Raw genomic sequence first — 15,394 nt, 5'->3', positions numbered from 1 at the left:
ATTCCGGGGCACCACATCTTGCGGTCGTTTTGTCGTGTCGCGTGCAAATCCTGCTAGGAATGCTAGTGGGATTTGAAGCCAATTGATCATGCCAAAATCTACCATGGCCTTCATCGAGCCCTGTGTTTCCACAGCCGGGTAGAATTGGTCGCCAGCCCCCAAACCACAATCGGCCGTGATGGTCAAGTCTGTCAGCGTTGCCCAAACCCGCGATATCGCGGCAGATATCTGGTCCAGGTCAATTGTCTGCGTCGTGAACAACATGAACCCCTGCATCGTAGTAGCAGTCCCAGCGGAGCGTTTGAAGGTTCTCTGTCACCGCGAGCACATCTCCCAAGTACGCCTCTCTTATGCAAGTTAAATCGAGTGAGGTAAGATTGGATGGGGTCGGTAAGTGGGCAGCGGGCCATGTCCACGCATCCGGGGTTTGTATGGCCGCTGACATGCGCTGAAGATTGTGAAGATAGAAGAACGGCAAGAGATCCGCTGTATTTTTGACCTTCCTGTCGCACGCCTTGTCGTGGCTCTGAGGTCGGAGCAAAGTCACATCTTGGAGGTGTCGAAAGTCGGGGAGACTACGATCTGTACCCTCGCAGATGGCCGACCGCAGAACCATGCCAATAAGCGCAGTTTGTCGCGTGAATGAGGGACCAAGATACAGAGCCCTCAGGCTCGGTAAGCGTGCTAAAAGAAGGGCAACGACGGCATCTATTGAGCCATCGCGCAGGGACTGAACCCACCGCTCGCTGTCGGGAACGCCAGTACATTAGATAAACCGAATTGGTTCATCTATTTCATGCTCGGGGACGCACAGTTTAGGCAATTTCCATCGAAAGGCATGGATATCGTGAGCGTTGCCGTCCAGATGAAGGTTCTTGACGTAGCGAACCAACTGAGGACAGGAAAAGAGCGTGCGCAGGAATTCAATGATTGGAGGAGGTTGTTCAGGGGTGGCGTAGTAATCAGGGTTCTTCTGCCAGGTGAATTGGATCTTCGAGTAGAGAAATGGCTCAGCGACTGAGCGGAAAGCCTTATTGACATGGCATAGCGCTCGATGTTCGCGGAACGACAGTAGTTTGGCGACGAGGTGCATGCTGGAAGTGGGTGCCTGAGGCCACCGGCGGCCTTAGGGCTCCGGTGGAGGAAGGTTCTTCCGGCCTAAATAACCACTTGTAAAACTCTTTATTTATCCCTAAAATATTTAGCTTAATACACTAAGTAATATAAAAAACTTTTATATATAATAATTATTTATTTTTTTTAGTAGGTTATAAGCCCGGATTTACTTAACTTATATACTTAATTAAAAGTTTTTTTTTTAAGTTAACTTATATTAACTAGATACATGGCATCTTCTTATTTTACCTATTTAATTTTATATTTTTTTTACAACTTTACTAATTACTATAATAATTAAAAAGCCTTATGCTTAGGGCAAAGGCCTTACTACAAGGGTATAAATACTATTAACTTTATTTTAAGCTTAAAACCTTTTAAAAGAACTTTTAAGGTAACAAGGGCGCTAAGCGCCCCTAAAAAAACTTTAAATTTAGGGGAGATATAAAGCCTATATTTAAGCTGGTACTTATAGCTTAAATTAGCTTAAATTTTAAGCAAGAGACTATTTAAAATAGTTTTATTTAATAAATTACCCTAAATAATAGTTATATATAATATATTACTTATAATTACTTTTTATTTTAAGATTTTAAGCCCTATACCAGCCCTAATATTAAGGGTATTAACCTTAAATTTTTTAGTACCTAGGGTATTAGTATTATTAAAATCCCTTATTATATTAATAACTAGTTTAAAATTTTAACTTTAAATAATATTTTATATTACCTAAACATGTTTTTTATATTAATATTTATTTTTTAACTATTAAATAAGTATTACTTAGTTAGCTTTAGCTAGTAAAATATAAAAGCTAAAAAACTATAAAATATTAATATTATTATTTTATATAGCTATAAATTAGCTTAGTATATAGTTATTAAAGTTTATAAAGTATTTTTTTTAACCTTTATTAAGGTTTAGTAATACCGGCTATTTTAATACTAGTAGCCTTTATTTTTTAAAATAAATTTTTTTAGCTTTAATATTAATAAATAAGTTATACCTTTAAAAATTAGCTTAATAAAATAAAAAAGGTAATTTATAATATATACATGCTTAAAGGTTATATTTATAAATTTTATATTATTATATGCTAGCAGGCCAAGCCTTATAAAAGTATTATAATATTTATTAATTAATTATTTAAATTATTTTATATAAATATCTCCGGCTTATATTTACTTTTATTTAATAAAAAAATATATATAAGCTTTATTATAAATAATAAATTTTATTATTACTAAATTATAATACTAGCTAGCAAGAATAAATTTACTACCTAGGTTTTTTTTATTATTTACTAATATAATATACCTAAACTCTTGCTACGCCGTGTATGCTATAATTAAGGGGGGAAAATATTTATAACCTATAATACCTTATTTATAGCTTTAAAGTTATTATAAAAATATTTAATATAAACTAGCATAAATAAAATAGCTATATTAAAGTATTTATTAATAAGTTACTTAATTTTATATAATTTATATTATATAATACTAGAGCCCTAGCTAATATATAATTTAAGTTTTATAAAAATACTAGTTATTTATATAATTAAACTTTATATTTTATATTAAATAATATTATATTATTTAAAGCCTAGTATAGCCACTAGCTAAATATTTTTTATATTTATATTTTTTAGTTTAAGGTTTATGTTTTAAACCTATTAAAAAAATAAAAAAAGCTTTATAAAAATGGTAAAACAAGAACTAAAAGGCTAGTTAGGTTTAATAAAAAAATAAATAAATTATACTAGGTTTTTTTAAATAATAGCCATGTGGTTTTAGTATATAATATTAATATTATTAAAAATTATTATATTAAACTAATTTTTTTACTAAAAGTAATTACTTTAGTGCTTTTAGGGACCTTTATTTTTAAGACCTTACTAAAAGTTACTAAAACTTTAAGCTTTGTAGGGATTTTTATTCCCAAGGCTTTACTTTTTTTAAGAATTTTTATTTTTAAGGCACTTTTTAAAGCTTTAAACCCTTTAGGAATTTTTATTTTTAAGGCACCTAAAGTTTTAGTATTTTTAGGAATATTTATTTTTAAAAACTTACTAACTTAAGCTAATACTAACCTAAATACTAAAAAAAATTTTAAAAATAAATTTTTAAAAAGCCTAGCTTTTAGGAACCTTTTTAGGTATATAAATTTTAAAAATTTAATAATAAAAGTTATTAATTTAATTATTAAAGTTAATATGTTTTTAAAAAACCTAAATTTTAGTTTTTAAAATACTAGCCTAGTATACTATACACACGCCTAAGCTATTATTAATTTTAAAAAGGCTTTTTAAATTTTAAATAAGCTAGCTTATTTATTTTATTTTTAAATATTATTAAAGTTATATAAAATAGGATTACCCTAGCTAGTAAATTTTATTTAAATAATTTTTAAGTACTAGCTAGCAAGCCTGGCTTAAATAATATTTTAATATTAATTATAATACTTTATAAGTAAATTTTTAAAAAAAATAAATTAATAGTTTAGCAAGCTAAAGTTAAAAATAAATAAAATAAGTAATTTAAGGGCATGTAAAATAAATATAATTTTTTAATAAAAAATAAAACCTAAAATCTTATTAACTTACCCTTTAAAAAATACTTGCTTCTTGGTAAATAGGTCCTAAAAATTAAAAAAAAATTAAAAAGCTAAATTTTTTATTATAAAGCTTATTAAGTAGTTTAAAACTTTAAGTAAGTTTATAGGCTTAATTATTATAAAACCTTTACTAGGGTAATAAAGCTAATAAGTTATAAGCTTTTTTTTATTATTACCACCGCGCTAAACCTTAAAATTAAATAAATAAATATAAAAATAATATTTTTATATAAAAATATTAATATTATAATTTTTATAAAATAGCCTTATTTTTTTATTAATAGCTTTAAGTATATTTACTAGCTTTAAAAGGCTTTTTATAACCTAAAGTAAGTATTATAAATTTAATATTAATTACTTATAAATTTTTTAGTTATACTAGGCTTTTATTTTATTTATTTAAACCTAAAAGTTTTTATTAATAATAAGATTTTTATTATTATATATATAAATAATTTCCTATTAGTTAGTAAAAATAAAGCCTAAATTTAAAAAATTAAAAATACCTTAAATAAGTACTTTAAAATATTTAATTTTAGCTCTTGCTATTATTATTTTAGTATAAAGGTTTATTAAAATTAGGCTAATTAAATACTTTAGCTTTTTTAGCTTAGCTATATAAATAAAATCCTTTACTAGTTTAATATAAATAATTTTAAGGTTTATAATATATTAATAAATTTTTACTTAAAGCTAAAGCCTGCTTTTAAAAAGTACATGGCTTTAATAAATATTTTAAAATAATATTAAAGCATTATTAGGTCCCTAATATACCTTATATTAGGTACTTAGGCTAATATTACCTATCCCGTGTTTATTTTAAGCTATTTTCTTACTAAACTTATAAAAAAGCATATAATAATTATTAAGCGCGTGTTTTATTACCTTTAAGACTTTATAAATTATAAACTAATATTTTTTAAAAATTTTTAACCACTAACTAGCTATACTAATACTAATTAAAATAAGAATTTAAAAATATATTATTTTATTTTTAAATATATATTTTATATAAGCTTTATAATTATTAGCTAGTTTTTTAAGTATTAGCTTACCATGGCCCTATTTTTTTATAAAACTAAGTATATAAAAGAAATATAAGCTATTAAAAAGGCTATTTAGCTTTGCTACTTGCTAGGGAAGCTTATAAATATTTAAAAAGTAAATTTTATAATTATTATAATTTATAGGAATAATAAAGATATTATAGTACTAGCTAGTAACCCCTAATTTTATACTTAAAGTAAGTATATTAATATTTAGTATTATTTTATTTAAAAAAAAAGCTAAAAGCATGGTTAATATCTAGTTTATTTTTACTAAAAAATAAATAGTAAATAGCCTTACCAAGCTATTAAGGCCTAAAATATTTAAATACTTTAAAGCCTTACTAGGAATTCTCCCTAAGCTTATATAAGTAGGTTCTTTAGTAATTTTTATATTAAAATTAGCCTTTTTTATATTAAACTTATAATAACTCGTGTATTATAAAATTATATTTAATTATTTTTATTTTTAGCTTATTATTATTTTATCCTTATTTTTAAGGGTTAACCTTATAGTAAAGGTAATATAATATTATATTATTTTAAAACCTTACCCTAGTTTTATATAATACCTTAACTATAATATTAAAAATTAATATATTTTTAACTTAATTTAATAAAACTTTTAGTGCTTTTTATATTTACCCGCGGGAAATCTTATTTTTAAATATTAAAATATAAGCTTACTAGCGTGGCTAGCTTATTAACTACCTTAATTAAAATTTTTATTTAATATTTTTTAAGCTTTAAAGCGTGATTATATTATATGGTTAATAGCTTTTAAAACCCTAGGGCTTTTTTAAATTAAGTAGCTAAATAATTTTATTAGCTTTTAATACATGTGGGCTATTATAGTAATCTTATCCCTTAATAAAAAAGATTTAAAAAAAATATTATTATTTAGGACTATAATTTTTATTATAATCCCACTAGCCTACGCCTTAAGGACTTTATATTTAGGGCTTAATTATATTTATTATAAATACTAGGCTAATATTATATTATTTAAAACATGTGGTATTATACTAGTACTAAGTTTTTTTAAAAAAAATTAATACTTAAAATATATACTTTAATAACTTTAATATATTACTATACTAGGTAACTTGCCCTATATTAAAAATTAAGATTTTTAAATAACTTACTATATACTAGTTTATTATTACTAGCTAATAATATTTTTTATATAAACTAGGCCTTATTTTTACTCTTAAAATAGCTTTTATATGCTTTAACATTTATTATTACTTTTTTAATTATAAAAAGGCTATAAAATTTATAAAAAAGCTAGTAAACATGCTAGCTAAGCCTTAAATTTATAAATTATTTAATTTATTACTTATTATTTAATTTATCCTGGGCTACCTAGTGCTTAAAGCTTTTATTAAAAGTTTATTATTTTATATATTTTATTATTATTTATTTATATTTTTAGGAATTGCTTTAGCTTATTAATACCTAAAGCTTTTATTAATATTTATTATTTTTATTATTTTAATTATTAGCTTTTTAATACTTATTTATAAATTATGCTTTTAAAAAAGCCTTTTTTTAGTATTAATAACCTATAACTTATTAATTTAAAAAAAACTTTTTTTATACTAGTAGCTTATAGCTTATTAATTTAAAAAAGTTTTTAGTATAAATAAAAAAAAATATTAAAAATAAATATTTAAGGTTACTAACAGCCTTAGGGCTTTAATAAAAAAAGGTTTTTTTAACTTAAATAGCTACCTATAAAACTTTTTATTTATTTTTAAAATATTTAGCTTAATATACTAAGTAATACAAGAGACTTCTACATACAGTAACTATTTATTCCTTTTAGTAGTGCAACAGCTTGGGTGGACAGGCGTTCCAACCGGTTGGCTCTTGCTTCTAATATCATTAGCATGGACCTTTTTTCTCCAGACGCAAGGTTGAACATGCCGTTTTCATTGCCGGTTGATCGACTGTTTGTGTATTGTGGGAAGTAATGGATGACGAATGAGACTTGAGGCAAGCTGTCCCTTATTAGGTGCCTGATCTAGCCTCAGTCGCTGGTTTTTAGTTTCTCCACGAGGCACCAAATCTCCGTTCTTCTCGATCCTTCTCGCCCCAACCACCAGCCTCAAAGTGTTACCTTATCCGGTGGAACCAAAATGGCCTCCAAGGTTGCTATTGTCTCCGTACGTACCAACCGACAGTGCCCGACGTCCAAGGTGCAATTGGATGATAAACAACCTCCCAGCCCGGGGAATGTGTTTGGTTTCTCCCTCCACGGCCACCCTGCACATTGAGAAACTAGCCCATGCTGAGCTGAAGGGTATTCAAGCTGCCGGCAGCACCGCCGACATGGATATACCGGTATGGTCCCGACGTGCACCCAACTCCCGTCATCCCAGGTCTCATAACTAACAAGCTGACAGACCCCTCCGCGCCCCAAGCCCCCATCGCCGTGATCAGAGACCCGAGCAGCTCCTAGCGTCCGACGCGGCCCTTCTAGGCATCCCAGCCCGCAACTGGACGATCCCCGCGCACGCAGTGGATGGCATTCTGGGACTGCGACTGGAACGCGGGCGACTTCGTCAGCGAGTCCGTGGGCGTCTTTGTGTCGACTGTCAACGGGGACGTTGGGCGGGGGCCAGAAGGGTGCGGCGCTTGCGGCGATAGGTACACTCGCGCATCATGGGGTCGTGAATCCTTGTTGCACTTGAGTGTAAGAATGCTTCCTTTGCTTGCGGACCTGTAGGGGGTTTATAGGGCTAGGGCTCCGATGGGTCTCGCCAGCCCACCGAGCTCGAGCTCGAACTTGGGTCGCGGAGGTCCAGGGCAGGTCCTTCTGAACCATATCTTTTGTCTTAGCTTTCATCGAGCACATGGGAGATCCGAATGAAAGTTCACGGCGCCGCTTGACCACTTCCAACATTCGGTGACACTAATGGAAGATTCGAGGCCGCTCCTAGGTATGGATGGTAGCGTCAGCAGACTCAGCCTGTGGGTGGCCAAATCCGCCCTTGCCAAATATCTGATTGGGAAACTACTACCTAACCACGCTCGTCAACCTGTTATTTCTTATTTAAACGCCAAGATCAAAACACTGTCCTCCAAGCGCTCTGTGCTCTGCTCCGTCAGCGATTCTCCCAAAAGCCCATCCTTGATCACCATCTCAAGAAGGGACAATTTTAAAAAAGCTGTCCAGGGAGTGTATCACTCGGCAGTAGCTGCGCCGAATAGGGTAGTATCGAGGTGGCGAACCAATGCCTGGGCATTTGGCGATGTCTCACCTCCTGCTACGCCGCCCAAGACGTCGGTGCAGAAGTTGCAGGAGTTTGAGAATACACCAAGGATAACCAGCCCGTCTCCATTTGCGTGGAATGAGGATCCTCTCCAAGCTGACAGTGGCGAACGAGACCCTGAGAATGTTTTCTGCTGGGTTCATCCTGCTCCACCTGCCCTGAATTCGTGATTACTCAACAGCCCAGGTTCCGTCCAATAATTCACGGCGAACTGGTATAACGATATATTGATTACTGATCACCTTGATAAAGTGAGACACAGGGATATCTTGATTACTGATGGCCTTGCCACAATTAAGTGAGACACAGGGTCCGCCTCCGCCACACCTCGGAATAGCTGCAGAATTTCCTTAAACGGCAATAAATATCCCATCTCCGGCCCCGGCCCGGGCCGGATCTTTCAGCCTTGTCTTGCTGGCCGGACCTGCAGCATTAAATGATTAGTCGACATAGACCAAGCACCAGTTGTAGCTTCAAGTATAAATACAGCTGCAACGCCGCGTCTCTCTGCTACTTTTGTACAACAACCCCAAGCCAGATTCCCAATCAACTACCGTACGCCGCCTTTCAAACAGGTCCCAGACTCAGTATGTTGTTTTCTCTCCCAGCTTCCTAGCGTCGAAAATGACACACTAATCCCCCCAGCCACCAAAATGCTCACCAAAAACCTCGTTCTCCCCCTCGGCCTCCTCGCCACCGTCGCCCTCGCCAGCCCAACCCCCGACGTTGCTGCCCTGGACTCGGCCCCTGAAGTCAACACCACCGACGCCGACGCCCTGACCCTCACCAAGCGCGCCACCGGCGTCTGGCTGGACCTCTACGGCTCCGGCTCCTGCGCCGACAGCTGGCGCCCCGAGCCCCAATCCGGCTGGGTCTGGAGCGGCCAATGCAAGAACTTCGACGGGTTTACGTACGGTGCGCGCGCCGGCGCCGTTGACCAGTCGCCCGACGCGTGGTGGAACGACCAGTGCACCTTCAAGTTCTGGGAGGGCGCAGACTGCCATGGCCATGCGACCGTGCACCACCTGTCGGACTCGATCAAGTGGAAGTCTGGGACGTTTGGCGCGCCCTACCCGACGTACGAGTGCATTGCGACGTCGAACAAGGCGGACGGGACTTTCTACTTGGGCAACGGCGCTACTAGTGTGCTTATGACTTGCTAGGCGTTGGTCATAGGCCCGAGGTAGGGTATGCTGCCGCTGCGTGCCCTATTATGCCCAGGTACTCGGAATAGCGGTTATGTGGATAATGCAGGGCTTTAAGTACTTCTCCTTGGAAGTGGGTATCTTTGGTAACCATTCTCCTTGGGATTATTGGCCTTTTACTTCTGATTTGAGTTTTGGTTAATCTTTGTCTGCTTTGCTTTACTGTACCAGTTACGGAACTACACAGAATGCATGAATTGGTTCCTTCAGCTTGAGTAGTATGGCTATCAAGTACCATAGTCACTCTTGTTAATTTACCGCGATAGCAAGAGGTAGCTCTGTACAGCGGGACCGATGATAGTAAAGAACTTGTAGTACCTTGATTAGCGCCTGGTTATGCGTTATAGTGCCTCTTAGGCCGGCCTGGAGAATAAGATAGCAGGTCAATCTGAAAATATTAAGATTAACTTGACAGTCCTGTCATGATCTAGATCGTGCCTATGTCTGGATCTTGGTATGGTATCTACCTAAGCGGGTTACCTACTGTACCCTTGGGTAGAATGGAATGGGCATAACTGGTATAAAGTTACGAAGATGCATGGATTCCTCTGCACATGCTTTAAGACCGGTTTCTTCAATAAATACTGTTGCCAGAATTATCTCCTTCATTATGTTCTCTGGCAAGTAGTACCATATCTAACTAACACCCAGCTCTCACAAACAACACCATGTCGCCAAAGTGGTATACATTGCCCCCCTCGTAAACGTACAGACTCTCATACTTGGTCCTGTGGTTGGTTAATTACATACAGTGCGGGCCCTGGGGCTAAGCTTCGGCTAAGCTTTGGAGTTTGAACCATAAACCACAGTTAGTGCTCCAGTCGGGGTCTCCGTATGGTAATCGACTCCGAACTCGGATTTAGCTTATCCAATGCCATGCTTTCAATACCTTTTTCTAGTTCACCACACTAATGCTTAGTTTTGTGATGGTCAAACACCGAAGCCCCCGGTCCCCAAATTGCGCCTGCCCACACCGAACCTCCACAGCGCGGCACCCAAGGCCGGACACAAATCCCAATCGGCTGCTGCGCGTGCTTGGCCAAGCTGGTCTAAAATTGGAGAGCCTGCACCTGGCATGTCCAGGAGGCGAATATCATAAGCTTTGCCAAAGAAAGACCGCTCTCGGCCTGGTAGACGCCCATTTCGACTTGCTGGCGAACAAGTTCCAGTTTATATGCCTGTCCGCGCTGTCGCTGCACCAAATCATGACCTCGCTATCGACCTTCACGAGATTTCTAGAGACCGCCCATCCCACCCTGAGGGAGTTGACAATGAACAAGATAATCTGGACAAATGATCGACACTTTGATAACCACGAAAAGCAAGCCAAGGACGAAGAGGCAGTTCGGCTCATGCGCCTTATCGCGGTCCATCTTCGCGACTATAGTGCCCTCCGGCTGCTGGAGATAGGCACTTGGACCTACCAGGATGTGAAAATCGCTTTCCAAGATCCGTTCGACCGCGATAGAGACTCGTTTCTCGCGTTGTATAATGCGAAGTACGCCACTGTACCCTATAGAGAATAGATTGATCAGCTTTGCTTTGAGGTCAAGGCGCCATCAGGCAGGCGAAAGAGACGAATCGAGCCTCGGGACTTCATATTGATTGAGGGGTAGGATAACTCCTAGAAGTGTTCTCTGCTCATAGCGTTGCATTACGAAGGCCGCTGGAACTGGACTCCATGTCTGGCTACTATGCCCGGGTCGAGGTTGGTAGAAGCAATGGATGATGTGAGGCTTAGGATTGTTTTCTGGCAGTTGGTTTCTTGTAGCTGGTTGGTGAAGGCGGATTCAAACCAGGGATTTTACCTAGGTAGGAACGCTTTGGTGACGATTAGTGTACCCTTAACCGTACGATTCCCACCACGCTTCCTGGTCTTGGGGTTAGCAGATACAAAGTCGACTTTCGTGGGATGAACACCTTGACCACCCATGACGTTTCAGAATAATCCAAAAGAAGACTCACTTTCACTTGCTTTTCACCATGTCTTGGATGTTCACCGCCGTTGAAATGAATGGATCTCTACACTTAATAGAGAGCGTTTACCGGGCTTGAGCATTGGCTTATATTGATTCTACGTTAACTGCCAGTTATTAATGGCCAGAATTTACAAGATCTGTCGGAGCGTAGTATACTGCTTGCCCTACTACAGCCCTTGCCTATTAGCTTAGTTAACCACATTAAATATAGCTTTACTATCGTGGCCTAGCTAAATATAATTTTTAAGCTTTTATTTTTAAAAAATTATATGCCTTAAATAGCTTTTTTTATTAAAATATTATATTTATTTATATATAACTGCTTTTTTTATTACTACCTTTTTTTAAAATTTATTTACTTTAAATATTTATTAAGTTAAAAATATTTTTATGCGGTATTACGATTTTTAATTATTTAATATAAATTTTTTAATTATTTACTTTATATAACTTTTATATTATTTTTATATATTAAGGCTATATAAAAATTTATTTATAATATAGCTAATATTATTATTATTATTTTTAACCTTTATAAAGTTATTACATGGCTTAATAATTAAAAAAACTATTATTTATAATATAATTTTTTTTAAAATTATACTTTAATTTAAACTACCTTGTTTTTAGCTTATTATTATTAAAAAAGTTTTTTTTTTATAAGTATTTACTAAAACAAGCTATTATTATTATAAAATATATTAATAAAAATAATATGGCTTAAAATTAAGTTACTAAGCTTATTATTAAAAACTAAATTAATATTTAAACTTTTTAAAATATTAAAATAAAAGTAAAGTAAGGGTGCTAAATATGATATAATTTTTTTTTATTATTATTTTTATAATTAATACTTTATATATAATATATAAACTAAATTTTTAGTTTTTAAAATATTACTTAAGCCTTTTATTACTTATAAAAGCTATATAACTTATTTAGCGCTAGTTTTTTTTTTTAAAAAAGCTAGTAAATACTTAATATAATAAAATATACTAGTTAATAATTAAAATAATTTTTTATAAAGTTTAAAAATACTATTACTAAGCTAGTAATTATTTAAACCCTTAATTAATAGGTTATATAATATTTTTTTATTATAATAATTTTTAGCTTATATAATATATAGTTTTTTATTACTTAGTTATATATAATATTTTATTAAAATATTAATAATATTTATTTACTTTTTTATAATTTAAACTTAACTAAATATAAATATTTAAAACTACTTATTATACTACTAATACTATTAGCTACCCTAGTTATAATAGCTTTATTTTTATTAAAAATTATAGTATTATATAGTGTATATATTACTAGTTATATAATAATTATTTTTTTTTACCTATATTAGGAATCTAGTAAATACCTAATTAAAAAATAAAGGTAACTTTAAAAGCACTAGTGCTAGCGCTTGTTAAGGCCGCGGTAATAAATTTAAATACTATAAAGGAAGAAAAGGTAAAAAAGGCCGTGGCGCCTTTATTTTTATAAATATTATATAAGTAAAAAATACTACTACTAGTGCTTTATAATAATTAGCTTAGGGATTAACTTAAAGTTTTTTATTAATATTTTTACCTAATACTTTACAGGCCTTTCCAGGCGCTAATATAGTTAGTATTAACTTTAACTTTATATATATAAACTTTGTGTTTATAAAATTATTAAATTTTAGTATTAATAAGCTAAATCTTTATATTAAATTAACTTATATAAATATTAAACCAGCTACTAATAATAGTTAAATACTTAATTTTAATACCTTTTATTATATAATATACTTTAAGCATAACTTTATATTATTTAAATATGCTAAAGTTTTAGTTAAAATAGTTAATAATAATAAGTTTTTTACTAAAGGCTATAATAATATTATATTAGGTATTATTAATAAGTTTAGTATATAATAAATTAAAATTTTTTTATTAAAAAATATTTAGTATATACCTAGCTTAACTTATAATTTATTATTAATTAAATAGCTTATAAATAATAATATTTATATAATGTAGTGGGGTTGCACCCTAATATTAATTTTTATAGTACTTATAGCCTTACTACCTGCCTTTTATACCTAGTTTATTATTTACCTTAATATATATATATTTTTTTTACTATTATTTTTACTTATGCTATATACTATTTAGTTTTAGGTTACTATTATTATTTAGCTTTTTTAGCTTTTATACTTTAGTATTATTATTTTATATATTAGTAACTAACATAGGGCATGTTTTTTTAATATTATAAGGGTAAAAAGGGTGTTTATTAAACCCTTAAATTAAAAGTTTTTAATATTAATAGCTATACCTTGGTAACTTAAGTACTTAAAAGTATTAAAAAAAGGGGTAAAAAACTATTAAAGCCTAAAAATTAAAAAAAATTAAATAATAAGTATAAATTAAACCTAATAAAAAAGGCAGGTAAGCCATGCTTAAAGCACCCTAGTAATTTTTAAAAAAATAATAAATTAAAAAATTTTAAAAAATACTAATTACCTAATAAATATAATAAATTAAATAATAAAATTAGTAAAGCTAATATAAATATAGCTAGTAAATTTAAAGTAAAGCTTTTAAAGGCCTACCTAGGTAATTATATTAAATACCTAATAATAAAATAAAAATATTTTATAAGTTTTTTTTTATAATTATAAAATTTTATTTTTTACTAAGTATTTATAAACCTAGCCCTTTAAAAAATTATTTAAAAATTTTAATATATATAAGCCTACTACCTGCTTATTAACTTTTATTATTAAATAAAAATATTTTATATATTTAAGTTTTTAAGCAAGAATAGTAATAAAAATATTAAGTAAATATTTATGCTTATAACTAAAAATTTTAGTAATATATTTCCTGTGGCTAAGGGTAAGCCTAATAATATTATTAATAAAATTTATATATTTTTTAATAACTCCCGCGGTAGTAATACTAGTACCTTTAAAAATATAAAAAATATAATAAAAAAAAATATTATTTTTTATTAATTATTTTTCTACTAATTCCTGGTACTTTAAGTATACCTATATTTAATAATAAAAATATAATTAAGTTTTTAAAGGTATACAAGCAAGCCTGTAAAAACTAAAATATTTATAATAAATTAAAAAAAGTTATTTAAGTAACAGGCTACTATAGTTATAGTATTTTAAATATTATTAAAAACCTAAAAGGGTATGCTAAATAAGATTAAAAGGTTTTAAAAACTATTATACTAAATAAATACTAGTATTTTAATTAGTGCTAAATTAAGTAATTATACTAGTATTTTAAAAAATTTAAAAGCTAGCTATATATATAAATTAATAACCTTTATAATTATATTATAAAATATAATATAATTTTAGCTTAAGTTATATAAATTAGTAAATTAAATAATTATATTTAATATATTTAGTCAACTTAAGGCCTTTTAAGTAACCTAGCCTAATAAGTTTTTAAAAAATTTAGGTTAAAGGTAAAAAGCTACTACTAGCTTAAATATAAAATAATTAAAAAGTATATATTAAATACTTTTATAATAAAAAAAACTATACCTTAAGGTTAATAAAAAGGTTATTATATTTTTTAAAAAAAAAGCTAAAAAAAATTATATTTTAAATACTTTTAAATATATAGCTAGTATTTTAGTAGCTAAAAAACCCCTAATTTTATTTAATAAAATTATAAGCTAGTAAAAAAGGCACTTTAGTCTTACTTAAAATAACTTTTAAAAAATTATAAAAGCTATTAAAATATTATAACTAAATCTTAAAGTTATAATAGCCTAGTAAGTATAATAGCCTTTTTACTTTTTAAATATATAATAAGCGCCGCCCCCCTAAGTATTTATATATTAAATTACCATGTATATTTCCCCTTAAATTAAAGCTATTTTTTAGTAATACCCGCCCTAGTAGTACTTATTTTAATAATACTTATTTTAATAATACCCGCCCTAGTAATACCCGCCTTAATAATATTAAGGTTAATAATACCTATTTAATAATATATTAATACTTTTGGTTTAAGCGCCCCTGCCTTATAATAATTACTATTATTATAAAATCTTAAAATATTATATAGGCACTTATATTATATAAGTAATAAATATAGTAAATAAAATATATTATAAAAATTTAAATATTAATAAACTATATATTA

At 30.8% G+C, this 15,394-nt stretch overlaps 3 protein-coding genes across 3 annotated transcripts; 2 read left to right on the top strand and 1 right to left on the bottom strand.

The window, feature by feature from the left end:
* Window positions 1-238: 238 nt before the first annotated feature.
* DSM5745_08024 (uncharacterized protein) lies at window positions 239-1,093 on the bottom strand (the record flags this gene model as incomplete). The annotated part of the gene is made up of 2 exons (XM_026750040.1): window positions 239-746; window positions 813-1,093. 2 exons carry the CDS (start codon window positions 1,091-1,093, stop codon window positions 239-241), a joined length of 789 nt encoding a protein of 262 aa, XP_026601044.1.
* Window positions 1,094-8,709: 7,616 nt separating this feature from the next.
* Window positions 8,710-9,219, top strand: DSM5745_08023 (uncharacterized protein; the record flags this gene model as incomplete). The annotated part of the gene is made up of 1 exon (XM_026750039.1): window positions 8,710-9,219. The coding sequence occupies one exon, from the start codon at window positions 8,710-8,712 to the stop codon at window positions 9,217-9,219; it is 510 nt and encodes a 169-aa protein (XP_026601043.1).
* Window positions 9,220-10,466: 1,247 nt separating this feature from the next.
* Window positions 10,467-10,787, top strand: DSM5745_08022 (uncharacterized protein; the record flags this gene model as incomplete). The annotated part of the gene is made up of 1 exon (XM_026750038.1): window positions 10,467-10,787. The coding sequence occupies one exon, from the start codon at window positions 10,467-10,469 to the stop codon at window positions 10,785-10,787; it is 321 nt and encodes a 106-aa protein (XP_026601042.1).
* Window positions 10,788-15,394: the final 4,607 nt, after the last annotated feature.

This window comes from Aspergillus mulundensis (genome assembly GCF_003369625.1).
Source record: "Aspergillus mulundensis strain DSM 5745 chromosome Unknown scaffold_9, whole genome shotgun sequence".
Classification (NCBI taxonomy): Eukaryota; Fungi; Ascomycota; class Eurotiomycetes; order Eurotiales; family Aspergillaceae; genus Aspergillus; species Aspergillus mulundensis.
Note: the sequence above shows the minus strand (reverse complement) of the source record. Positions and strands in the feature narration are given on the sequence as shown.